Genomic DNA, 27,813 nt, shown 5'->3' with positions numbered 1-27,813 from the left:
GAATCATCTCAGGTTTTGGCCTGCCAAATGAGTTCTGTTATACTCACAGACACCATTCAAACCGTTTTAGAAACTTTGGAGTGTTTTCTATCCAAAGCTAATAATTATATGCATATTCTAGTTTCTGGGCAGGAGTAATAATCAGATTAAATCGGGTACGTTTTTTATCCGGCCGTGAAAATGCTGCCCCCTATCCATAAAAAGTTAACCCTAGACTCAGGATTCAAATCTGAGGCCATGTGCTTAACAGTGAGTACAGTAGTGAGTGTACTAAACAACCAAATATTGTACTAAACAACCAAAGATTTCAAGACTAAAGGCTGGTTTATACTACGTCTATCGACACTTCTGTATACAGTTGTCGCAGTGACATCATGAACATTCTATAGTCGTTCACCATCAAACTTGTCGTAGTGAAAAAGTAGCTATAAACACAAAAATGACAGGCTCCATGACATCAGCAGCCTGGTGGTCCACAATAGAATAACTGGTGTATTTTAAAACAAATAAACTAATCTGTTTAAAAATGTGTTTAGTATATGTAAATCTAGCGAAACAGGCAACTAAAGACAACTTTCTAAATAATGTTTTGGTTCATTTCTAGCTTGTTAGCTAACTAGCTAAAGTTAAGTTAGCTGGCTAGCCAGTTCAAATAATGACCATATCATATAGCTGACAACGTCTTAACTTTAGCTAATTTGTATTCATTAATATAGGAAAATAAACTCGCAACAAGATCGTTATTTACAAGTTAATGGCGAGCTAATTACAGAAAATATATTCTCGGTTGTGAGTGTGACAAAATAAAAGCAGTGCATTCTACCAGAGAATTTTAGAACAGGGACACTGTCTTGTTGGACTAACGTTACATCCTAATTTGACTTTGGTGCAGGTCATGTTGTTCTTCACAATACCGTCTCTGGTAACCACATGCTATATCAAATAAAATCTAAGTTTGTCACATGAACAGGATACAGAAGGTGTAAACGGTACAGTGAAATGGTTACTTGCATAGTGTAGTATTTTGTTTAGACATGAAGCTAGCTAGCTAGCTAGCTACACAATGAACTATAAACCCAACTCCTAATGTTACTACCCTGCATAAATCTACAGGTAGCTAAAGCTAACCACCAACTAGGTTTAATGTTAGCTAACTAGCTAACATTAGTCTATAACTATTTATGAAAACAATAGTATTAATACAAAGATAATATTCGTAACATTAGATAGCGAACCAGCCTTTAACTTTAAATGAAAACAACTTTCTGACCGAATTAGAAACGTATAATAAGTGAAAATGTAGCTAGCTAGACTCTCTTGCTTGTATACATGGATGAACGCTTCTCCCTCTCTGCCACGGATGCCATGGTTGCCCTTAGTTTGAAGATGTATAAAACACCTGTCTTCGGAATACAACAGCCTTCTGTGTTCTCTTTTTTCGACTTCCTCCACATTTGCAATCAAACGCCTCAATTTTCTCTACTGCTATCTCCTTAGCTATCATTCTCTGCTTCCACCGGGCATTCCACTGATTTCAAAACTCGGTCTTCTTCGTGATATCTTAAAAAAAACTGCGATACAACGAATTACCGACACATACTTTATGTTATAGACAGAAGCGTAATACATGGCAGACCAATCCGAACTCATCTCTCGGCATGTCCAGCCCATCCATTATCTCAGCCAATCATGGCTAGCAGGAAGGTTCCTGGATTTTTCTGTGGCTAAACCAACTAGGTTCATAATTTAACAATCTATTAATTTTTACAGATGGCATACAAGTTTTTTTATTAAGGCACATGAAAATGCATATGTTCCAGAATGTTTATGTTCAAATGCCTCTCCTGTGAGGTAGTGACACATGACATATGCCTAGTTTCCTATGTACTACCGTTCAAAAGTTTGGTCACACTTAGAAATGTCCTTGTTTTGAATGAAAAGCAACTTTTTTGTCCATTAACATAACATCAAATTGATCAGAAATACAGTGTAGACATTGTTAATGTTGTAAATGACTATTGTAGCTGGAAATAGCTGATTTTTTATGGAATATCTACATAGGCGTATAGAGGCCCATTATCAGCAACCATCACCTCCTGTGTTCCAATTGACACATTGTGTTAGCTAATCCAAGTTTATCATTTTAAAAGGCTAATTGATCATTAGAAAACCCTTTTGCAATTATGTTAGCACAGCTTAAAACTGTTGTTCTGATTAAATAAGCAATAAAACTGGCCTTCTTTAGACTAGTTGAGTATCTGGAGCATCAGTATGTGTGGGTTCGATTACAGTCACCAAATGGCCAGAAACAAATAACTTTCTTCTGAAACTCATCAGTCTATTCTTGTTCTGAGAAATGAAGGCTATTCCATGCTAGAAATTGCCAAGGAACTGAAGATCTCGTACAACGCTGGGATGTGCTTTTAAATAGATAGCAGTTGATGCAATGACTGAAAGTCTATGAGAACAGCTAGCATGTCATTGTGCTAACGCTATTATGAAGATATACAGTGCATTCGGAAAGTATTCAGACCCTTTTACCTTTTCCACATTTTGTTACGTTACAGCTTTATTAAAATTGATTAAATAAAACATTTTCCTCATCATTCTACACACAATAGCCCATAATGACAAAGCAAAAACTCCTCAGTAAAAGGCACATGACAGCCCGCTTGGAGTTTGCCAAAAGGCATCTAAAGGCTCTCAGACCACAAAACTCTCTGGTCTGATGAAACCAAGATTGAATTCTTCTCTGCAGATCCTCTCAATTTCTTGGATGGTTGGATGTGTAGCGTCGCTGCACAGCTATTTTCAGGTCACTAGAGAGATGTTGTATCGGGTTCAAGTCCGGGCTCTGGCTTGGCCACCCAAGGACATTCAGAGACTTGTCCCGAAGCTACTCCTGTGTTGTCTTGGCTGTGTGCTTAGGGTCTTTGTCCTGTTGGAAGGTGAACCATCGCTTTTCATTTCACCAATGGATAGAGAGAAGTTATTCTCAGGAGCAAACCCAAGATTTTGCGATTGTCTTAACGAATCTCTCTCTTTCAAACTGTCACGGCTGTCGAAAGGGGCAGACCAAAGTGCAGCGTGGTTGTAATTCCACATTTTATTAAATCCATGAAACTTTGCAATACATAAATAACTGAATCATCAAATTTCAAATCAAATTTATTTATATAGCCCTTCTTACATCAGTTGATATCTCAAAGTGCTGTACAGAAACCCAGCCTAAAACACCAAACAGCAAGCAATGCAGGTGTAGAAGCACCGATACTGAACAAAACAAACCGTGACGCAGAGAGAAACAAACACTACTCAAAATATAATAACCCACAAAAACCAGGAACAAAAACCCCTACTTAAATATGATCTCCAATTAGAGACAACGAGGACCAGCTGCCTCCAATTGGAGATCAACCCAAAAAACAACAACATAGAAATAGAAAAACAAGAACTTAAATATGGAAATACAAAACATAGAAAAACACAAAACACCCCCTGGCATGCCCTGACCTACTCTACCTATGGTCAGGACGTGACAGTACCCCCCCCCCCCCCCACCCCCCCCCCAAAGGTGCAGACTCCGAATGCTACCAAACAAAACATAAACAAAAACAAAAGGAAGGGTTGGCTGGGTAACTCCTATCTATGGCGGCTCAAATGCAGTCCACAAAACCTTAACCTCCAGCAGAGGAGGCGGCTCCAGTTCGGGGCGTAACTCCCGCTCCGCCCGCAGATCCCTCTGCTTCTGTACCACCGGACCGTGGATCGTCATCGAAAGAACCGGACTGTAGATCATTGCTGGAGGCTCTGGGCTGCAGGCCGCCGCTGGAGGCTCTGGGCTGCAGGCCGTCGCTGGAGGCTCCGGACTGGGGAGCGTCGCTGGAGGCTCCGGACTGGGGAGCGTCGCTGGAGGCTCCGGACTGGGGAGCGTCGCTGGAGGTCTGATGCGTGGGACCGGTACAGGTGGCACCTGGCTGATGACACACACCTCAGGGCTAGTGCGGAGAGGAGGCACAGGACGTACTGGGCTGTGGAAGCACACTGGAGGGAGAGTGCGAGGAGCAGGTACAGGACGTACTGGGCTGTGGAGGCGCACCGGAGGTCTGATGCGTGGGACCGGTACAGGTGGCACCGGGCTGATGACACACACCTCAGGGCGAGTGCGGAGAGGAGGCACAGGACGCACCGGGCTGTTGAGACGTACTGGAGACCTGGTGTGTATAGCCGGTATCACTTGTTCCGGAACTGCCACACACTTCTCAGGATGAGTACGGGGAGCTGACTCAGGTGGCACCAAACTGACGACACGTTCCTTTGGGGAAAAACTTGTGCGTCCTCCACCAACTCAATAACTCTCCCATTTCTCCCTTCTCCAAATTCTCTTTCTTCTCCCGGATTGTCTCTGGTTTACTCCTTGGCTCCGCCGACTGCTCCATGTGCCCCACCCCCCCCAAAAAATGTGGGTTTCTGTAGCCTCTCGTGCCTCCCCGGCAGGCTTCTATATCTATCCAGTACTTGGCCCCAAGTCCAGTTTACCCTCTCTAGCCTGTCCTCCAGAGACCAGGTATCCATCTCCTCCTGAGCACGCTGCTTGATCCAGTTGTGGTGGGCAGTTATGTAACGGCTGTCGTATAGAGGGGACCAAAGTGCAGCGTGGTTGTAGTTCCACATTTGATTAAATCCGTGAAACTTTGCAATACATAAATAACTGAATTAACAAAACAACAAACAGTGACGCAGAGAGAAACAAACACTACTCAAAATATAATAACCCACAAAAACCCAGGAAGAAAAACCCCTACTTAAATATGATCTCCAATTAGAGACAACGAGGACCAGCTGCCTTCAATTGGAGATCGACCCAAAAAACAACAACATAGAAATAGAAAAACTAGAACTTAAACATAGAAACACAAAACACCCCCTGTCACGCCCTGACCTACTCTACCATAGAAAATAACCTCTTATTATGGTCAGGACGTGACACAAACCTGCTCTCTGGCAGGACGAAGATGTGTGTGTAAACAGTCGAGAGGATTATACTTTTTAACAAGCTGTCAGATCAACCTATCTTACCACAAGACTTCAAAATGGCATAGAAAAGGTTATGCACTGTGAATCAGCTCATGAGTTTAAATTCAAATTGAATTGGCCACACCCCACAGGATGTAGAATATGAGTTTGACTGACAAGAAGTAGAATTCTATTCAGTACAATTCAAAGAAATTCCACTCAGTCATATGCTGCATGCATTCACATGCTATCGTAATTATCTGACATTATCTGACAACTACAACCTTATCAATATGGAGAATGTAGCTAGTTTGACCATATAGTCAATGTTAAGCAAATTAGCTAACTTTATTAAGCTAGCTAAAATCTTATTGGATGAAGAATTGTTTCTGACTTCAAAAGCAATTGAACACAGTCATGTTGGATTTATGTCTTCCCACTTTCCAGTTTTCCATTTCCCACGAGCATGTGAAGCCAGCAATAGAACGAGAGTTTCATTGAATCTGACAGGTCACACTTTCAGATATGAAAGAATACATCACTTTTCTCAGGAAACAATGTTCATATACTGTACTTTTTCAACCATAGTGCTTAGAATAGCCTATTATATTTCCACCAACCGTTTAATTTGTTTGGCTTCTTTTTGAAGGCCTCAGGGTCAAAGTGAGGGTTAAACTAATGCATTTTGGGAAATTTAGCATTTTCCCATACTGAAGAACATTTTTGTGATTAATGAAATGAAGTAACTAAGAATTTTTGCATACAGGTTTTGTTTTCCATGATCATTCATTTTAAAATCAATTGTTTCAACAATATTTCCTATACAGGTATATGTAAATTAAGTAAAAAACGAAACGTCCTCTCACTGTCGACTGCGTTTATGTTTAGCAAACTTAGTGTGTGTATATTTGTATGAACATAACAAGATTCAACAACTGAGACATAAACTGAACAAGTTCCACAGACATGTGACTAACAGAAATTGAATAATGTGTCCCTGAACAAAGGGGGGGGTCAAAATCAAAAGTAACAGTCAGTATCTGGTGAGGCCACCAGCTGCATTAAGTACTGCAGTGCATCTCCTCCTCATGGACTGCACCAGATTTGCCAGTTCTTGCTGTGAGATGTTACCCCAATCTTCCACCAAGGCACCTGCAAGTTCCCGGACATGTCTGGGGGGAATGGCCTTAGCCCTCGCCCTCCGATCCAACAGGTCCCAGACGTGCTCAATGGGATTGAGATCCGGGCTCTTCGCTGGCCATGGCAGAACACTGACATTCCTGTCTTGCAGGAAATCACGCACAGAATGAGCAGTATGGCTGGTGGCATTGTCATGCTGGAGGGTCATGTCAGAATGAGCCTGCAGCAAGGGTATCACATGAGGGAGGAGGATGTCTTCCCTGTAACGCACAGCATTGAGATTTCCTACAATGACAACAAGCTCAGTCCGTTGATTCTGTGACACACCGCCCCAGACCATGATGGACCCTCCACTTCCAAATCGATCCCACTCCAGAGTACAGGCCTCGGTATAAAGCTCATTTCTTTGACGATAAACGCAAATCCGACCATCACCCCTGGTGAGACAAAATCGCGACTCGTCAGTGAAGAGCACTCTTTGCCAGTCCTGTCTGGTCCAGCGACGGTGGGTTTGTGCCCATAGGCAACATTGTTGCTGGTGATGTCTTGTGAGGACCTGCCTTACAACAGGCCTACAAGCCCTCAGTCCAGCCTCTCTCAGCCTATTGCGGACAGTCTGAGCACTGATGGAGGGATAGTGCTTTCCTGGTGTAACTCGGGCAGTTGTTGTTGCCATCCTGTACCTGTCCCGCAGGTGTGATGTTCGGATGTACCAATCCTGTGCAGGTGTTGTTACACGTGGTCTGCCACTGCGAGGACGATCAGCTGTCCGTCCTGTCTCCCTGTAGCGCTGTCTTAGGCGTCTCACAGTACGGACATTGCAATTTATTGCCCTAGACACATCTGTAGTCCTCATGCCTCTTGCAGCATGCCTAAGGCACGTTCACGCAGATGAGCAGGGACCCTGGGCATCTTTCTTTTGACGTTTTCCAGTCAGTAGAAAGGCCTCTGTAGTGTCCTAGGTTTTCATAACTGTGACCTTAATTGCCTACCTGTGACCTTAATTGCCTACCTAAGCTGTTAGTGTCTTAACGACCGTTCCACAGGTGCGTGGTCATTAATTGTTTATGGTTCATTGAACAAGCATGGGAAACAGTGTTTAAACCCTTTACAATGAAGATCTGTGAAGTTATTTGGATTTTTACGAATTATCTTTGAAAGGCAGGGACCTGAAAAAGGTACATTTTTTTGTTGTTACTGAGTTTATATAACGACATGTTTGATGTTTTACGTACAACATGTATATTTGTATAAAATACACCTACATGTAATATAGAAGAGGCATTTCAATTTAATTGAATTCAATTATATTTCCTTTTATTCAAATTTGAATTTAAGAGGCCTCCTCAATTCAATTCTGAATTTAGTCCAACCCTGCTGTGAATTAGACACATTTTATTTGTCTGTATGTTCCAAAAATGGCTATTGACTAATATGGAATATTAAATGGTAAAAACACATTTTTACCACCATGCACATGATGGATTACTTGCAAGGATATAGCACCATGTAACGAGTGCGCTGAGAGTCGGGAAGCAAATTCAGGGAGTGAGTGTTTTAATAAATAAAAGAAACAATGACCACGAAACCCAAACAACGCACTGACATGAAAACAGAGTCAATAACACCTGAGGAAAGAACCAAGGGGAGTGACAGATATAGGGAAGATAATGAAGGAGGTGATGGAGTCCAGGTGAGTGTCATAAGGCACAGGTGAGCAAGACGATGGTGACAGGTGTGCGGGATAATCAGCAGCCTGATGACCTAGAGTCCGGAGAGGGAGTATATGTGACACACAAAAACATTTTTGGAGAAGAATACAATTTGAGTCAGCCCTTTGTTTAAAACCTCTTACATCTAGACGTTCCGCTGGCGGAACACCTGCTCCAATATCCAATGATAGGCATGGCGCGAATTACAAATTCCTCAAAAATACAAAAACTTCAATTTTTCAAACATATGACTATTTCACAGCATTTTAAAGACAAGACTCTCCTTTATCTAACCACACTGTCCGATTTCAAAAAGGCTTTACAACTAAAGCAAAACATTAGATTATGTCAGCAGAGTACCCAGCCAGAAATAATCAGACACCCATTTTTCAAGCTAGCATATAATGTCACAAAAACACAGAAGACAGCTAAATGCAGCACTAACCTTTGATGATCTTCATCAGATGACACACCTAGGACATTATGTTATACAATACATGCATGTTTTGTTCAATCAAGTTCATATTTATATCAAAAAACAGCTTTTTACATTAGCATGTGACGTTCAGAACTATCATACCCCCCGCAAACTTCCGGGGAATTTACTAACAATTTACTAAATTACTCACGATAAACGTTCACAAAAAGCATAACAATTATTTTAAGAATTATAGATACTGAACTCCTCTATGCACTCGATATGTCCGATTTTAAAATAGCTTTTTGGTGAAAGCACATTTTGCAATATTCTAAGTATATAGCCCAGCCATCACGGGCTAGCTATTTAGACAACCGGCAAGTTTAGCCTTCACCAAAATCAGATTTACTATTACAAAAGTTTGATTACCTTTTGTTGTCTTCGTCAGAATGCACTCCCAGGACTGCTACTTCAATAACAAATGTTGGTTTGGTCCAAAATAATCCATCGTTATATCCAAATAGCGCCGTTTTGTTTGTGTGTTCCAGATACTATCCGAAATGGTAAATCAGGGTCGTGCGCATGGCGCAATTCGTGACAAAAAAATTCTAAATATTCCATTACCGTACTTCGAAGCATGTCAACCGCTGTTTAAAATCAATTTTTATGCAATTTATCTCGTAAAAAAGCGATAATATTCCGACCGGGAATCTCCTTTTCGGTAAACAGAGGAAAAATCACAAAGACGGGGGCGGCCAGTGCACGCGCCTAAGCCCACAGTCCCTTGATCGGCCACTTGAGAAAGGCGATAATGTGTTTCAGCCTGGGGCTGGAATGACGACATTCAGGTTTTTCCCGGGCTCTGAGAGCCTATTGGAGCCGTGGGAAGTGTCACGTTACCGCAGAGATCCTTTGTAATGGAATGAGATGTCAAAGAAAGACAATAAATGGTCAGACAGGCCACTTCCTGTAAAGGAATCTCTCAGGTTTTGACCTGCCATTTGAGTTCTGTTATACTCACAGACACCATTCAAACAGTTTTAGAAACTTTGGAGTGTTTTCTATCCAAAGCCAATAATTATATGCATATTCTAGTTACTGGGCAGGAGTAGTAACCAGATTAAATCGGGTACGTTTTTTATCCAGCCGTGAAAATACTGCCCCCTAGCCATAACAGGTTCATGTTTTTTTGGCTAATATCATCCAGCTTATTTCTGTACAATGCCATTAACTACTGTGACTCCTCTCTAAGGCCTTCTTCCACACATACTGTATCTGTCTGTCTGTGTTGTTCAGGGTCAGTTATAGGTGATCTGATGGACCTGCAGGCTCTGTCCAGAGGAGTGCAGCAGCAGCATCACAACCTGATCTGGAACAGGACCAGGCAGGCTCGGGCCCGACGCCAGGCCAACGAGGAACACGAGCTGTTCAACATTGAGGTCCTACTCGGGGTGGACTCCTCTGTGGTCCAATTCCATGGCAGAGAGCACATCCAGAAGTACCTCCTCACCCTCATGAACATAGTTAGTACCATATACTACGCAACGCTATGCAATGCTATGCAACGCTACGCAACACGACACTACACTAAACCTTTTTCACACATGCAACCATTTCCACCTCTGAGGTGATTTTTCTACCACAAAATCATTCTCTAACCTAAACTCTGTAACCTGTTCTATGTGCTTTCAATGTGTTTTCCCCTTTTTAATTTCTGTCTCTTCCACCACCCATCTCCCCTCAGGTGAATGCACAGTGGCTCCTGTTTGAGACCTTGCAGAATTATTAATTTGATTCTAATGATTTTCTGGCACTCTGGCTTCAATTAGCCAGCTACCTGGCCAGTGAAATAGGATCCAGCCCATGCCCTCCGGTGGGTCAGGACAGGGGCCAGTGCTAATGAGGGCCCTGCTGCCAGGGTTATTAACACAGGGTTAGGGATGGGGTGGGGGGGGCAGGGGCATGGGGTAGGACCAGGAAGAGATATAAAGAGAGGGGAGGAATTAAACAGGGGACGGTAGATACGTATAAGGATGAGGGCAAAAGAGTGTGTGTGTGTGTGTGAGGAACAGCGAGAGAAGGGTGCGATGGGAGTCTGGTGAATATTGATCAGATGCTTCTTTTCTTTGGCCAAGGGAGGAATTTGCTTCACATCTGTATCTACACCAGCAGGCCTCCCTTCGCTATTTCACTTGTTAGTATGATCCAGTGGAGCACTGTTCACTTTGCATGAATTTGAAAGCTTCATGACGGCTCATTTTCAAGAAATATAAGAAAAACAAGATCAAATGCACTACCCAGAAACACACTGTGGCACAGTTCTGTTATTCCTCAGTGAGGGGAGTCATTTAGCCATTTTACATTTGATCCACTGAAGCAGAGCAAGAGGATGAATCCAAGTAAATCAATTCACACAGACAGACAGACAGACAGACAGACAGACAGACAGACAGACAGACAGACAGACAGACAGACAGACAGACAGACAGACAGACAGACAGACAGACAGACAGACAGACAGACAGACAGACAGACAGACAGACAGACAGACAGACAGACAGACAGACAGACAGACAGACAGACAGACAGACAGACAGAAAGATGAGACTGGCAGGTAGTCAGGCAGGCAAGCAGATAGACAGAGGCCAGGCGGGCAGAGAGACAGACAGACAGGTTAACAGAAAGATGATGACAGGTGGCCAGACAGGCAGACAGGCAGAAAGACAGACATACAGACAAACATAGACAGACAGAAAGACAGATAGGTCTACAGAAAGATGATGAGACAGGCGGGCAGAAAGTCGGACAGGCAGGAAGGAAGAAAGGCAGGCAGACAGACAGACAGACAGACATGGCCAGGCGTTCTCAGGGCTCAGGGGCTCAGGTGCAGCTGGCCCAGCCTATCAAGAGGGAGGGGCCCAGACAGACACAGGCCCCAGGGGGTTTCTACCAAGGACATCTTCTGAAGGTTGCTTAGCAACTCTTATGCAGAAGAAGAGGAGAGAGAGAGATAGAGAGCATGAGGGAGACAGGCAGTGTTCTCCTGACTGGGGACTAGGTACTGGGGACTAGTCCTTAACGGGTCTGTTTAGCTCTAATACGCTCGTTTGGATTCTTGTGCATTGGTGCCAATTAAACTGCATTCAATTGCATAATACATAAAGGATTCGGTGTATCAAGTATCTAGACTCCAACGCACATTCAATAACTTTTTCCTTTTAGCCTTTTTCAAGAAACCCTGTAATGGTCCATTGTAGTGAAATGGCTACCATGTGTATTAGATGAAATCTGATATGATAATACAAGCTAAAGATTTTCAATCAGAGTTACCGTTTACATTATCTCATGTCAGTCAGTCTGTCAGTGTGCGTGTCTGTTCTGCTCTCTTGTCTCTATTCTCCTCCCCTGGCCTCATTAACTCAGTCTATCTGACAGGGGACTGTCCTCCTTCTATTCCTCTACGCTCACACTCACAGTCTCTCACACACACAAACACACACAGAGAGAGAGAGAGAGAGAGAGAGATCACACTCTCACTCACTGCACTGTCGTGGGCCTCCTCCCCTATGCCAGGAAAGGTGAGGTGTGTAAATGAATAAGGAGTGACAGACAGGGCCAGAGGAGACCATCCCTCTCTGGGAGATGCACACTCAGGCTGAGGACACCCCTGCCTCTCCTACTAATCTTTGACAGTTGGGACTGGAATAGTGACAGAAGACATAAAATATGTGTGGATACTTTTTTAATTAGACCTCTTAGAGAGAGAAGAGCATTCCTAGCAAGAGGTGCATTTCTGGGGAAGAGGTGCACATGATGCATTGATAAAATTCCAACATATCAATGTCAGATGGAAAAACACCAGGTCCTGTTAACTGCTCTCTTCCTCCTGCACAATATCCAACCTCTCTCAGATAAGTCAGCCAAGTGATATGCATTATGATCCTGTACTGTAGTCGCAGGCCACGTGCTTCTGTCAGTTTGTCTGTCTGTCTGTCTCCGCAGGTGAATGAGATTTACCAGGATCGTACCCTGGGTGCTCACATCAACGTGGTTCTGGTCCGTATCATCATGCTGTGTCCTGCCAAGGTAAGACACAATAGGCCTCAGTCATTCACTCACATGGTCACCAGATGTAACCTGTAGGAGATAGACTGATCTGTACTCTGGTACTGCAGTGGGGCTCTGTTGGAGCATGCAGGGTTGATGCGGTAAGGGATCTGTTTGTTTTGCCCTCTACCTGTTAGTCTGTATAATCTTTAAAATGCCAGATAAAAAAAAACGTGATCAAAAAAGAATAGTCCTTTACTGTATTTACTTTGATTAAGTAAATGTAATAGTAAAATCCTATTATCTCCAGTCTGCAAAAGCATTTTGTTGTATGCAGAGTTACATCAATTGTATTATGGATTGGATGTGATTGTCAGTTTATATGAGAGAATTCCTCATTTGCTGTCATGGCACCGGTGTGCATTTGTCACTTCAAGAGTACCACCTACTGGCTAGAAGGATATGCCAGAAATACTTTGGAAAAAAGCCTTTTCAATGCATTGCAGACATACAGGGAAATATACAAAAATAAGTTGTCGACATCCTCTTGATGAGTCACCCTCATCAATAACTGATCGAGTTTTTTTAGCATAACTATGTCATAAGAATGGGCTCAGGTAATGGGGTCACAGTTTGTCCTTTCCTGTATTGTCTCCAGTCTATGAGTCTGATAGAGCTGGGCAACCCGTCTCAGAGTCTAGAGAACATATGTCGCTGGGCCTTCCTGCAGCAGAAGGAAGACAGGAGTGATCCGGAGTACCATGACCATGCCATCTTCCTCACCCGACAGGAGTTTGGTCCCTCCGGCATGCAAGGTACTGGAGATACGATATACACATCATGTGTGTTCACACAGTATACATATTCCTTCTTTTTCTCTCACTTTTGTTCTCTTTCTCATTGCTTAGGTTACGCTCCTGTAACGGGCATGTGCCACCCAGTGCGGAGCTGCACTCTCAACCACGAGGATGGCTTCTCCTCTGCCTTCGTCGTGGCACATGAGACTGGACACGTGTGAGACACACTTATACACACCGTTCAACACACAGTATGCACAAATATTGTATTATTGTATATATTACAACAGTAATATTGTATGCATGACAACAGTTACTACTATGCATTTACATGTCGTAGGATAACAAGAAACTCTATAAAAAATCTAAAATAATACACAGGATACATGAGTGCATACTCACAGATATGTATTAGTGCTTGCTGTTTATTTGACGCCATCCTGTCTTCCCCTGGCAGGCTGGGTATGGAGCATGATGGCCCCCCTGGTAATGAGTGTGGTGACGAGGTGCCCATGGGCAGCATCATGGCCCCTCTGGTGCAGGCTGCCTTCCATCGCTTCCACTGGTCCCGATGTAGCCAGGCGGAGCTCAGCAAGTACCTGAAGTGAGTCCAGGTCAACGCTGACCTCTGACCTCTCCCTGTTCCCACAGTCAGGACCAACACATCTCAATCCCCCATAGAACATGGCTTTACAGTGCATTCGGAAAGTATTCAGACCGCACAACTTTTTGATCATCCCTGAGATGTTTCTACAACTTCATTGGAGTCTACCTGTGGTAAATTCAGTGATTGGACATGATTTGGAAAGGCACACACCTGTCTATAAGGTCCCACAGTTGATAGTGCATGTCAGAGAAAAAAAACAAGCCATGAGGTTGAAGGAATTGTCCGTAGAGCTCAGAGACAGGATTGTGTCAAGGCACAGATCTAGGGAAGGGTACCAAAAAATGTCTGCAGCATTGAAGGTTCCCAAGAACATTCTTAAATGGAAGAAGTTTGGAACCACCAAGACTCTTCCTGGAGTTGGCCGCCCAGCCAAACTGAGCAATCGGGGGAGAAGGGCCTTGGTCAGAGAGGTAACCAAGAACCCAATGGTCACTCTGACAGAGCTTGTGTTCCTCTGTGGAGATGGGAGAACCTTCCAGAAGGACATCCATCTCTGCAGCACTCCACCAATCAGGCCTTTATGGTAAAGTGGCCAGATGGAAGCCACTACTCAGTAAAAGGCTCATGACAGCCCGCTTGGAGTTTGCCAGAAGGCACCTAAAGACTCTCAGTCTTGTTCTCGTCTGATAAAACCAAGATTGAACTCTCTGGCCTGAATGCCAAGCATCACGTCTGGAGGAGACCTGGCACCATCCCTACGTTGAAGCATGGTGGTGGCAGCATCATGCTGTGGGGATGTTTTTGAACAGCGGGGACTGGGAGACTAGTCAGGATCGAGGGAAAGATAAACAGAGCAAAGTACAGAGAGATATTTGATGAAAACCTGCTCCAGTGCGCTCAGGACCTCAGACTGGGATGAAGGTTCACCTTCCAACAGGATAACAACCCTAAGCTAACAGCCAAGACAACAAAGGAGTGGCTTTGGAACAAGTTTCTGAATGTCCTTGAGTGGCCCAACCAGAGCCCGGACTTGAACCCGATCGAACATCTCTGGAGAAACCTGAAAATAGCTGTGCAGCGACGCTCCCCATCCACCCTGACAGAGCTTGAGAGGATCTGTAGAGAAGAATGGGAGAAACTCCCAAAATACAGGTGTGCCAAGCTTGTAGCGTCAAACCCAAGAAGACTCAAGGCTGTAATCACTGCCGAAGGTGCTTCAACAAAGTACTGAGTAAAGGGTCTGAATACTTATGTAAATGTTACATTTAATTATTATAATTTTTTTTATACATTTGTTAAAATTTCGAAAAACCTGTTTTTGCTTTGTCATTATGGGGTATTGTGTGTAGATTGAATCCATTTTAGAATAAGGCTGTATCGTAACAAAATGTGGAAAAAGTCAAAGGGTCTGAATACTTTCCGAATGCACTGTATGTTGTCTAATGGTCTTATACAGATTAGATCAGGTTAGTTATGGAGGCTTCTCTGTCTTGTTCTCTTCTGTCTTGCAGTCATGTGGCTCATTCCTTATGTGATTACAGTGAAGGGTTAGATTTTGAAATGTTTATTCAACTGTTAGATTGAAACCAAAGTCTTCAATTCCAATGAACGTTTTTCTCCCACAGCTCCTATGACTGTCTCCGTGACGACCCCTTTGACCATGACTGGCCGGCGTTGCCACAGTTACCAGGGATCCACTACTCCATGGACGAGCAGTGTCGATTTGACTTTGGCGCCGGCTACACCATGTGCACGGCGGTGAGTCCTTCAACTCCTCACCCGTACGCACTCGTATGCCCAACAAGCTGACTAATCGCCACACCAGCAGCATCTAGTGGTGTTACCAATTGAATTGAATATCCCTCCCTTAGAAAGGCTGCCATCTGGGGCTGGTAAAATCCAACAGAGCTTGAGCTTCACTCCAGGGTCTCTCTAATGACCATCGTCCTTGACTTCCTCCTTGACCTCCTTGTCTAGGTCTAGGTCAGGGTGTGACCATAAAACTGGAGCCATCTTAGCTTTTAAAGCATCCAGGGGAACAAATCAGATTTTTATGAACTCATGAGTTCAAAGCAGGCTGACTTGATCTGTCGCTGCAGTATGACCTCATTAGTCTTTGGATGAAAAGAGCTACATAACAATAACGGGTACATTCAATTGTCCCTCTAAAGAGGAAATCAACATTTCAGAGACAGTTATATTGAAATGTTTTTCATTGTTTCGTTTCAAGAAGGCTGAACTATTTGGAGAGATGGTTTTTGTTTGATGTGGAAAGGAGAGAATAAAGACAGCTGGGACAGCAGGTTTTTGGATCACATTCTGGAGTAAATTGGAGGGAGTGCCTATTGGGCACTTTGCTTCACTTTCTTGTCAAACTATTTCCTTAGCTGCGAAGGGTGGCCTGTTCAGCAAAGCAGGTAAGGGATAAGCTTAGGTCCGAGAAGTGTGTCCATAACTTCTTTGTTTAATGTTGTCCACAAACCATGTAGCTGTTAAGGTGTCTGTTAGGGTGGTCAACCATGTCACCGTCTATCCTTCGTGACATTGATGTACAGTTGTGTCGATCAGGGTTAGTATTTTATGAGGTAGGTGGACTGGTTTTACAGACCTGTCCTCGTGTGTACACAAACGCGCACACACACACACCTGACTCCATGATTTGTTCGATGTCCTTCAGGCCAGGTTACATGTACGGTATGTTCGCATGCAGCTTGTTCATTTATTTGATGGTGATGGAGTAAGCAAAGATGGGGTGATTTCAACCTAAAGTGTAAACGACTGGAGTTAAGGCGTAATATGTGAAACATCCTCCTGCAAATGTATCTGACTGTACTGTGCTGTGAGGGACCGCAATAGATTCATAGTATGTGTGGTTCTATGTACTGTATGTAATTCAAACATTATTTTTGAATCAGATTTGACCAAGTTCAATGTCTTGGTAATATATGTACTTCACAAAATGTAAGTATTAACATAGACGTCCTTAATGACTGTATTATTTATTGACCTGTGTAAACCATATCTTACGTAAAGTTACAACTATTCACAATATTAGAGATATATTGGACTGGTATACCAACAATGTTGGATGGCTGTGTACACACACTACTGTTGATGTTTTCTTGGTTGACATGTCAAGGCTGTGGGGAAGCTTTCTTCAGCTGCATGTGTGAGAGAGAGCATGAATCTGTTTCTTTTAGTACAGCACCTATGACCCCTGCAAACAGCTCTGGTGCAGTCACCCAGACAACCCATTCTTCTGCAAAACCAAGAAGGGTCCGCCCATCGACGGCACTAAGTGTTCACCGGGGAAGGTGAGAACGATTCCTCTTTACACGTTAATGCTTTGCTACAATGTTTGTGTAAACATAAGCAGTGACAACTCTCTTCCTATCACCCTGGTTCTCTCTCTCGTCCCAACCCTCTACCTCTCTTTCAGCACTGCTTCAAAGGTTACTGCATCAAGTTGACCCCAGACATTCTAAGGCAGGATGGTGGTTGGGGCACGTGGAGTAACTTTGGCTCCTGCTCCCGTACCTGTGGGGGTGGTGTGCGCTTCCGGACCCGTCAGTGTGACAACCCAATGTGAGTACAACAAGACGACACACAGATAGATGTGCCTTTACTCTCTCTTCATAATAGGAAGATGTCTAAAATGTAAGGAACTCCCGCTGTCTTTCTCCCTTGCCATAACTCAGCCCTGCCAATGGAGGACGCACCTGCTATGGCAACAGCTATGAATTCCAGCTGTGCAACCTAGAGGAGTGCTCCGAGCCTTTCGCTGACTTCAGGGAGGAGCAGTGCAAGATGTGGGACCCCTACTTTGAGTATGACAACACCAAGCACCACTGGCTGCCCTATGAGCATCCTGATCGTAAGTTCACAGTGCTGCCTGGGAGTCAAAAGGCCTGGCTTTGAAAACGGAGCTATGTGTTTTGGAGCGGAATAAGAGAATGGCATCAGCCATTACCACGAGCCTGTCCTCCCCAATTAAGGTGCCACCAACCTCCTGTGTTGTGCATGCCTTCTCCATCCATGGACTGTCCAGAGGCCAGATGGCTTTTTTTTATCAGAAGTTGACCTGGAGGCTTTGTTGAGACAGAGAAAGGAAAAATTCTACACCACTGCTCTCATTCTTCCGTTGTGAGGCCAGGACCAATTTCCATGGCACACCATCATAAAAATCTGAAGTTACATAAGGTGGCCCATAGCTAAAACAGACAGCTGAGCTCTAAGTGGAGAGCAGGGGGAGGAGGAAAGGGAGGAGGAAGAGTAGGAGGAGAAGCATCTGGCTGTACTGATATTCACACTACTTCATGAGGCTGTATCAGCTCAGTTAATGACCCAGCAGCTCAAGTCTCTTGGCAGCTATAATGATTGTGGGGTGATGAGTGGGGTCAATGGGAATGATTGGTTTACCGGGGAATCTGAGAAGCCCTCAGACAGACAGGCCATGCCTCTCCACATGTCAGGGGAATGTCGGTCAGGCCAGTGTTTAAATAAGGACACATGGAAATGTCATTACTCAGGATCCTCCCTCCTGCTTTCCTCCGGGGTGGAAAGATTGTTATTGTGTTATTTGATTAGCTTTATAAATGGGGTCTCATTACACACCCTTACAGTGTCCTTTTGCATTATCCTGTTGTTATTGCCATAATTGTGTATCCTCATGACTAAAACAAAATAATGCTGACATAGTATGATATAGAATTCAAAATATTGTTTGTTCAGATTGTTTCATTTGTGCCAGTGGAATATGGACAGGAATATGGGCACAGTCAAAGAAAGCTGAAGACATGTACTGTATGACTATAATTTCTTTATGAAACCCTATATCATGTTCTCCTCCCCTCTCATCTGTACTGTAGCTGATGAGAGATGCCAACTCTACTGCAAGTCTAAGGAGACAGGAGACGTGGTGGCCATGAACAGGATGGTGCACGATGGCACACGCTGCTCCTACAAAGACCCTTACAGTATATGTGTGCGGGGGGACTGTGAGGTAGGCATTGCCCAGGTCTTATGGCCTACAAAAGTCATGCATGAAGGGACATGATTAAATACGGCCATAAACATTACAACGCCTTATACAATCCCATAAATCTCCTCCTGCTACTGGGTCTCTCTCTCTTATATTTTCCCTTTCCGTGCAATACATATTGAAATATAATGTATTATACTGTCTGTCCACCTTATTACAGTAGTATGAGAAATGAGGTGGACGGCAAATGCTGACTGTGCAATGGGAGGAGGGAGGTTTGTCAGAAAGAATGTCTTTGTCCTGATTGACCCATCCAGGTCCACTCCTCAGCCTGATCCCATATTCCCAAACACTGACTCAGCTTATCTCTCTACAGCACATTGGCTGTGATAACCAGATAGCCTCAGACACGCAGGAGGACAAATGTGGGATATGCGGTGGAGACAACTCCAGCTGTAAGATCATCAAGGGAAACTTCACTAGAAGCGTTAAAAAACAAGGTGAGCCCCTCCTCAACTTCCTCTACCCTCACTTCACAATAAAACATTTTAATGGGAGTCTAGGGATGCTCTTCTCGGTATCTTAAGCTGATTTTATACCAAGATGAGACTCTTCGTCATCACACATCTATTTTGTTTGCGGTTTGTTTCAGGTTTCCTCAAGATACTTGAAATCCCCCGCGGGGCCAGGCATCTGTTGATCCAGGAGTTCAAGGGGACCCCTCACATCCTAGGTAGGTTTATTTATGGACGGTTCTGTGAATAACAGAGTGGGTCGTTAATATCCTGGACATTGGTCTCTATAAATCAGTAATCTGTGACTAGCTTGGGTATGGAAGGTTGTTATTAATTGCTGCTTCAGTCAGGTCTTGGCTGCGTTGGGTTTGAGAGTACAGACAACTCTAGTTGGCTGCCAGTAATGGATCTGGACTGCTGGGAAGAGATCACCTGCGGATACTGATTTATACTGATCTAATGCTCATCCTCATAATCCTGCCAAATGTCTCTGGTTCGTTCCTCATATGAATAACCAACTTTAGAAAATTCAAGTTTAACCAAAAGTGTAATTCTGAGATGGAAAAGAAACCAACCATTACTATTTCCTTTTCTCATTGTTCTCCTTGTGTCAGCGGTGAAGAACCAGGCCACAGGTCATCTGTTTCTGAATAACGAGGATGAGTTCCCAGAGTCCCGTATGGTGATAGAGAAGGGGGTGGAGTGGGAGTACTACAACGATGACGACACGGAGACCGTCCAGACCACAGGACCTCTGGGATACGCTGTTCTGGTCATGGTGAGTCAATATACTCAGGTCCCCGACAAGTCAAAATTACTGCGATGACCTGTATTAATGTGTAGCCTACATGTCACAGAGCAATGTTTTTAATATCATTGTTTAGTCCGTACCCACTTTTAGTTAAAACCACCTCACCAACGGATATAGTAGCAGTGGCTTCAGGAAATAATTTAACCTGAAATGTTCTCTGTGCAGTGAGTATCCACTATCCAGCCATATCGTTGGCAAAAACCTCAGTGCATCGGTTTGCCTCATGTGGAGTTAGTCAAAGGTCCAATGCAGCTGTTTTTATCTCAATATCAAATCATTTTGGGTAACAATTAATTACCTTACTGTGATTGTTTTCAATTAAAATTGTCAAAAAGAAATCAAAGTAGCTTAGCAAAGAGCAATCTCTCAGGCAAGAATTTTGCTAGGACTGTCTTGGAGTGGTCTGAGTGCGGTGGGGAAAATGAAAAATTTGCTGGTTTTGGCAAAGATGTTTCTTACTGGTTTATTAACTAATTTACTGCATGGTGATGTCTCTGGAAGGCCAAAACTACATCCCACCAAAACAGGCTGAAATGGATCATTTTCACAATATTATTCCAACCTAACAGTGTGGGCCTTTAAAACAAATGCACAGTAGTTAAAGAAAATGTACCATATCATTGTCGCTGTCATGTTTGCCACGTCTCAAGCTGCTCCATAATTTACTGTATCTTTTCCTCCCACAGATCCGTTCCCACGGTGACGCCAAAGTGACCCTCTCCTACAAATACATTCTGCACGAGAAGCTGCAGTCATCCATAGAGAACAATCTGGTGCAGGAGGACACAGCCTACTTTGAATGGGCTCTGAAGAAATGGTCTCAGTGCTCTAAACCCTGTGGAGGAGGTAGGTAACAAGCGTGTCTTTAAAAGTGTCAATAAACATGCTATTCAAACTTTTTACTGCAGTTGGCTGAATCAAGGTCACACATTCTGGGTAGTCTTAAACAAATCTACTTTGAAACAAAAGTGTAGACCTCACACACATGGTTATGGGCTTAACAAAAGGAGACACGTACTATGTACATTTTGAGTTTGCATCCCAATATTACACTTTATATACTGTACATCACAGAAGACTGAAATATACACAAAATAATTGACATAGAAACGCTGTATTTTCGTATATTTCTAGTCATTATTAATTATGAAATTATAAAAAATATTAATAACATTCCACCCATGAAACCAAAGAGGGCGCTTTTGGTCATTGACTGCAGGAAAGGGCTACCTGCCAAATAACCTTGGATGTTGACCAACATTGTTGATGTGAGTGGTATTGTGTACACTGTGTACCCTCGATAGGTAAGCAGTACACACGGTTTGGCTGCAGGAGAAAGTCCGATGGGAAGATGGTCCACCGCACCTACTGTGTGAACATCGACAATCTCAGAGCTATCAGCAGGGATTGTAACCAGAAAGAGTGCTCCCAGCCAGTGTATGTGAATGCATTGATGTGTTTGTTTGATACGTGTGCTGTGAATGTTCTATGCAACTATTGTATTACTATGTCTGTACATAAGCTTTTAATATTCCTGTTGTCTCAGTAAGTTATTTCTGTTCTCACTCTACCTGTATGGTGATGTGTATGTGTGTGTGTCAACTCTATTCTCCAGTTGGATCACTGGGGACTGGGAGGAGTGCAGTTCATCCTGTGGCAAGACTGGCTACCAGAGCCGCTCTGTACGCTGTCAGCAGCCCCTCTCTGGCGGTGGCCAACGTTCCATCCACAGCAAGTACTGTAATGATGACAGGCCAGAGGGACGACGACCCTGCAATCGCCAGCTCTGCCCTGCCCAGTGGAGAGTAGGACCCTGGTCCCAGGTACGTAGGCGTTGAAAGACAAATGTGAATAATTCTCCACCATTACCAACAGCAAATATAAGATAGACAGGAAAACACTTGTTTCCATGAAATCTTTAACTCAGAGGAGTGTGTGCGTGTGTTTTAGTGTTCGGTGACGTGTGGCAATGGGACCCAGGAGCGCCAGGTTCTGTGTAGCACTCCTGATAACTCAGTTGGACTCTGCATGGAGACCAAACCCATCACACTCAGGACCTGCCAGCTAGTCCCCTGCACAGGTGACTGTCCAATCTCAAGGCTTAAGTTATTGAACACAAGTACATAAAAATGTATTACTGATACAATATTGTTTTATTTTTCACACCGTACACAATCCTTTTCTGTTTGTTTTGTTCTCAGGTGACGGAAAAAACGTTTTGATCCAGTGGCTGTCACGGTCCAACCCAGAATTTCCTGGACCCAAGATCTCCTCAAGTAAACGTCCCCTCTATAGCGCGGAGCGAGGAGTCCGCTGCATGCCTCTGCTCACCTGGGCTCTACCCTTCTCTCTCTGCCTCTCTCTGCGGGGCAGACTGCATTGATAGTGGCTCTCTGTTCTTCTCCTCTTCTCCTCTACTCTGGAGGTTGGCTCCGAAAAGCTCCTGCCTGACTTTGGCTTCTCTGTCTGGCTGAGAGGTGGAGGCTTCCGGTACTATGGTCTCTTTGGCTCTTTCTCTCACACATATACACTCTATCCTTCAGGGGTCTTACTGTACTGTAGGCTGCAGAGCTGGCCTTGGAACACTCACTGACGAGAGAAATGGAAGTTCCCATCCTGATAAGGCTCTATTAACGCCTGGATGCAGGACTATGGTTGTGGCCTAGCCTCTGTATATGGAGTTGCTCACTGGTTTGCGTGTTGTTGGGTTTCAACCTGGGACACTCCATGGAAGTGAATATGGAGTTTTGCAGTGGATTTGATAACAAGAAGAGACATTTATTCCATGATTGTTAACACAAAAGGTGCAGCAGCTCATTATAGTTATACATTATGCATACACAATTATCAACAGAAATAGTTCCACAGAAATAAAGTGTGGATTACTATGCCTCTCCATTACTGACTGTTACCATACCGTATATGTATTTTTGTATCAATTCTACCTAAATATTTATGTGAAATGTTTAATTAGCATTAAAGAGTATGGGAATTTAGTAAGGAGGCCAGAATGTTTATGGGGAGGTGAGTATGGTTCATTCTCACTTTCAGAAAGTACTGTGAATTTTACTCAAAACACATTTTGTGCGTCAGACCAAGGACACTAAAATGTGCCCTTATATCGCTAAATGCTTGTTTGTTAGTGTATAATTGTAAGGCATTAGTCAAAACAGATACCTCATGCAATGATTTTGTCATAAACATCTCGAGAATACCTTTGCCTTATTAGGCTGTTGAGAGAAATGAAAACATGGCTTTTTCTTGTGTGATACAGCAGAAGCTTCCTGAGGATGAAAAAATTACTTGAACTTGATGTTTACAACCAAATGGATTCTATTCACAGCACCTTCATGGACAACACAGATCGTCATTTATTATCCTTGTATCATTATTGTGGAAAGCTATATTCTGTCCGCCGTGGGGAAAACCCTGTGTCAACAAGACTTGAGAGTATCTACAGTATATCAAATTGTGTTGCCTGTATTAAGGACCAAGTTTCTGAACTTGGTGACAATGAATTGTGTGCTTTCACCAGCCAACTTGTAAGGCCTGAAAGCATGTGTTCCTTACTATATATTGGTCCAAAATAATTTTTTATCAGAGATACTGGATTAAGAGTTTTTATGCTTATCAGGAGACATTAAATATGTTCCTTTTACACATAGGAGGACACATTTATTGTTTCCCTTGACAACCAGTGTTTATATCAGTTATTGTTAATCTGTTTTGGCTTACTGGTGTTATGCAGTTCTTAACCAAAGTGTTTACCAAATTGTTAACTGTGTACAGTACCTTCTGATTTAATGTACAGTACTCAATCAAGACAAACAGCTCCATACTGAACTGCATAGACAGCTTCATATATTTGACAGGGAGAGTGTATTATATGACTTTGGTTTCTAGTTTGTTTTAGCAGTACAGCCCAAACCCAACAAATAAACTCATAAATGATTCAACTTTTTGTCTCACAGATTATACACCGCGGGTGATGAATAATATGGTGAAGAACAACTGTATCTTACCGTTTACATCCATTCAGTCTGACAAACAAGCATCCCCTTCCTATATGCTTGCTTAATCACAGTATCCTTTTCTGTTACTTTCTCACCTTTTCTTTCTTTGGGGTAGTTCTGTGGTTTATTATGTTTACCATAACATCTGGGCCTATAGAGGTTGTGTTTCGTTTCTGAGATGAGTGTTGCTTTGTGTTTCAGGGCAGTGTAAGGGGGATAGGTCAGCGTTCTGTCGTATGGAGGTGCTGAGCAGGTACTGCACCAACCCAGGGTACAGACAGATGTGCTGCAAGTCCTGCACTGAGGGGAACTTCACCACTATGGGCCAAAACATCACCACTGGGCCCTGGAGGTACACCACACTACCCACCACCATCAATGGCACCTATTCAACAAACCCCACAACAACCCTCAGACCCAAACCCACCGCTGGGATATATAGCACTGACTTTGCTTATGTCGAGCATGATGATTATGGGGAGTATACAACCAAAACCGACGAACACAACACAACTAAAACATATAGGCCTACCACCACCCCTGGATTAACCACTAGACAGCCCAGAAGAATAACCACCTATCCGGTTACTGCCAGAAGTACTACATCTCCAACCACCACCACTGAGGAGACTACGGTTCCCAGAACCTCCATCATCACCGTCACTACCGCTGAACCCACCACAATCCCCACCAGTCAGGACCCATCAACTCTCAGAACTACAAATGTCCCCAAGTCCACCACAGCTTGGGTTGATGTTATTGAGAGGGAGTCCTGGACAACCCTGGCTCCATCCACTTCCAGACCTAAAGGAGACAAGAGACGGAAAACCATTCCAACACAGCGTAGGGTCATTGTGACACTCATGCCCTCCACCATAGCCCCCCACCGGACAGAGGACAAGAGAGAAAACAACTCGGTGGACGTGCCGTATAGGATCGTTGGTGTAGACAATGAGGTCTTTCAAAACCACTTTGTTCCTAGAATACGGCCTCCATACCGAGAAACGACACGAAACAAAAGGATACAAGAACTCCTAGCAGAGAAAAGGAGGCAAGACTTACTTCTCAGACGAGCAAAAAGAAAACCAGGACCTTGATAGTCAGTCATTCAAGTCATCTTTGTTAGTGCTCTATATGGAGATATTCCTATTGAACACCTGCATAACAATTTTGCTTTATTGAAACCAGAGTGAAACCACTCATTCCAGCTCAGACTGTCAGTCATGTAGAAATTAAAACTTGCGGCTTGAAGATTAGAATTTGGGCTGCTTTGCTTTTTTTATCCAATGAGGAAAGGGGACAGCAATGGACAAAACAGACAAAATATTCAGAAATGAATATACTAACACTACAATTACTATTCTGTAAATATATTATTTTGAGCGATAATTGCACATTTGTACTTGCTACTTGGCAATGAAGAGATTTGATTGTCTTTTATGCTTTGATGTTATTACATTGTACTTTTGTTAATATTGTGAACAGTTTACAATTTGGACCTTTGTAGCTCAGTTAGTAGAGCATGGTGCTTGCAACATCAGGGTAGTGGGTTTGAGTCCCAGGACCACCTGTACGTAAAGAATGTATACATACATATACAGTATATATAGGGGAGAGGGGAGTATGTTGAGGCATTTTTTACATTCAGTATCAAGGGAAATATACTGTAGTATTCTTTCTAACAAAGATATCTACATATATTTATTTGTTGTTGTTTATCCCTGGACATAATCAGAATTAATGTAAACATAATAGTTCTGAAAACATAACATTAGTGGTACTGTATCTTGGCACAACTTACGCCAGGAATGGGATAAGTTGAGCATAGAGACAGGGTAAGGAGAACATAGGGACAGGGTAGGGAGAGCATAGGGACAGGGTTAGGAGAGCATAGGGACAGGGTAAGGAGAGCATAGAGACAGGGTAAGGAGAGCATAGGGACAGGGTAAGGAGAACATAGGGACAGGGTAAGGAGAACATAGGGACAGGGTAAGGAGAGCATAGAGACAGGGTAAGGAGAGCATAGAGACAGGGTAAGGAGAACATAGGGACAGGGTAAGGAGAGCATAGAGACAGGGTAAGGAGAGCATAGGGACAGGGTAAGGAGAGCATAGAGACAGGGTAAGGAGAGCATAGGGACAGGGTAAGGAGAGCATAGGGACAGGGTAAGGAGAGCATAGGGACAGGGTAAGGAGAGCATAGGGACAGGGTAAGGAGAGCATAGGGACAGGGTAAGGAGAGCATAGAGACAGGGTAAGGAGAGCATAGAGACAGGGTAAGGAGAGCATAGGGACAGGGGTAAGGAGAGCATAGGGACAGGGTAAGGAGAACATAGGGGACAGGGTAAGGAGAACATAGGGACAGGGTAAGGAGAACATAGGGACAGGGTAAGGAGAGCATAGGGACAGGGTAAGGAGAGCATAGGGACAGGGTAAGGAGAGCATAGGGACAGGGTAAGGAGGAGCATAGAGACAGGGTAAGGAGAGCATAGAGACAGGGTAAGGAGAGCATAGAGACAGGGTAAGGAGAGCATAGGGACAGGGTAAGGAGAGCATAGGGACAGGGTAAGGAGAACATAGGGATAGGGTAAGGAGAACATAGGGACAGGGTAAGGAGAGCATAGGGACAGGGTGGGTCTGAGCCACCTTGGGGTAAGTGGGTGATGGTGTCCTGTGACAGTGGGGGCTGGTGCATGTTCTCAGAGCGTAATATGTTAATGTTCTAGACACATTTCATGGGAATGTTGCAAGAACATTCATGTGTCCAGGTTCCTAAGGGTTAGGAGAATGTTCCGCCCCACCAAACATACTGTACACAGAAGATGGTTGCCATGTTCTCAGAACATAAGATATGAATGTTCTAGTAACATTTCATGGGAACATTGTTTTTGCAATGTGTCAACAACAAAAAATCCATTACACATCTTGTGCTGAGCCAATCAAGGCCCTGATCAGTGAACCACTGATAGCTCTTTGTCTGTTGGCAAAGTTGGGTATACTCCCGCACACAGGGATTAATTGATTACACTTGCAAAGTGTAATCATGTGTGTCAAATATGTAAATTGTAAGCACTAACTCTTATTCAACATGTCCTCACCTGGGATTTGAACTCACAACCTCTTGGGTCCACGGTACTCCAATCTTCCTGCCCTCAATAGTAAGATTAATGGATATTGGGCACGGACATGGTGGCCATGTCCGTGTCAGATATCCATTAATCTGAAGATTGTGTCATCATTGATTTGATTTACTTATTTCAGCAATTTAAGGGCTTTGTGTATAGGTGTCTAATGTTGGTGGGGCATATTAATCTGTTTTACTGATATTCCTGAATCACTATCATCAATAAAATACTTTTAACAGAGCTGAGATTTAGTTTGAAAGTGCATTCACCCTACTGCTTAGACCTATCAAGTTGTTTCAGATCTACACAAGTGCCTAGGGAGTAGAGGTTAGTTTCTTCTGGACAGCTCATTACTATACTAGCGCATTAAACACATGCCCTAGATATAACCCTTATTGGGACAGTGGTTAGGGTGTTTGTCATTGATGCTGCTGGCCTGGGCTTGCTAAGGGAGTCATCCTACATTCACGTTCTCAGCAATATATGTTAATGACAGTTACAACACACTTATCTGTCTAATTAAAATGAGTTTGAAAGATGGGAATCTGTAGGATTACCTTTGAGCACAAATGATGACCATATTTCCACTACCTCTCATATGTTATCAGTTTTTATTAATTCTATACAGCTAC

The 27,813-nt window shown here is 43.5% G+C and overlaps 1 protein-coding gene across 1 annotated transcript in view; it reads left to right on the top strand.

The window, feature by feature from the left end:
• adamts2a (ADAM metallopeptidase with thrombospondin type 1 motif, 2a) overlaps window positions 1–27,421 on the top strand; it is a 67,482-nt gene extending 40,061 nt beyond the window's left edge. The window contains exons 4-22 of the mRNA XM_014195930.3: window positions 9,583–9,809; window positions 12,289–12,372; window positions 12,992–13,148; window positions 13,242–13,347; window positions 13,588–13,734; window positions 15,363–15,495; window positions 16,938–17,051; window positions 17,177–17,322; window positions 17,436–17,611; window positions 18,606–18,739; window positions 19,095–19,218; window positions 19,371–19,451; window positions 19,848–20,011; window positions 20,731–20,890; window positions 21,349–21,481; window positions 21,660–21,867; window positions 21,995–22,124; window positions 22,246–22,320; window positions 24,259–27,421. Coding sequence (XP_014051405.2) covers window positions 9,583–9,809; window positions 12,289–12,372; window positions 12,992–13,148; window positions 13,242–13,347; window positions 13,588–13,734; window positions 15,363–15,495; window positions 16,938–17,051; window positions 17,177–17,322; window positions 17,436–17,611; window positions 18,606–18,739; window positions 19,095–19,218; window positions 19,371–19,451; window positions 19,848–20,011; window positions 20,731–20,890; window positions 21,349–21,481; window positions 21,660–21,867; window positions 21,995–22,124; window positions 22,246–22,320; window positions 24,259–25,154 — 3,395 coding nt within the window. The 3' untranslated portion in view covers window positions 25,155–27,421. The remainder of the gene's footprint in view (window positions 1–9,582; window positions 9,810–12,288; window positions 12,373–12,991; window positions 13,149–13,241; window positions 13,348–13,587; window positions 13,735–15,362; window positions 15,496–16,937; window positions 17,052–17,176; window positions 17,323–17,435; window positions 17,612–18,605; window positions 18,740–19,094; window positions 19,219–19,370; window positions 19,452–19,847; window positions 20,012–20,730; window positions 20,891–21,348; window positions 21,482–21,659; window positions 21,868–21,994; window positions 22,125–22,245; window positions 22,321–24,258) is intronic.
• The last annotated feature ends 392 nt before the right edge of the window (window positions 27,422–27,813 follow it).

The sequence above is a fragment of the Salmo salar genome, chromosome 04 (assembly GCF_965601325.2).
Source record: "Salmo salar chromosome 04, fSalSal1, whole genome shotgun sequence".
Lineage (NCBI taxonomy): Eukaryota > Metazoa > Chordata > Actinopteri > Salmoniformes > Salmonidae > Salmo > Salmo salar.
Note: the sequence above shows the minus strand (reverse complement) of the source record. Positions and strands in the feature narration are given on the sequence as shown.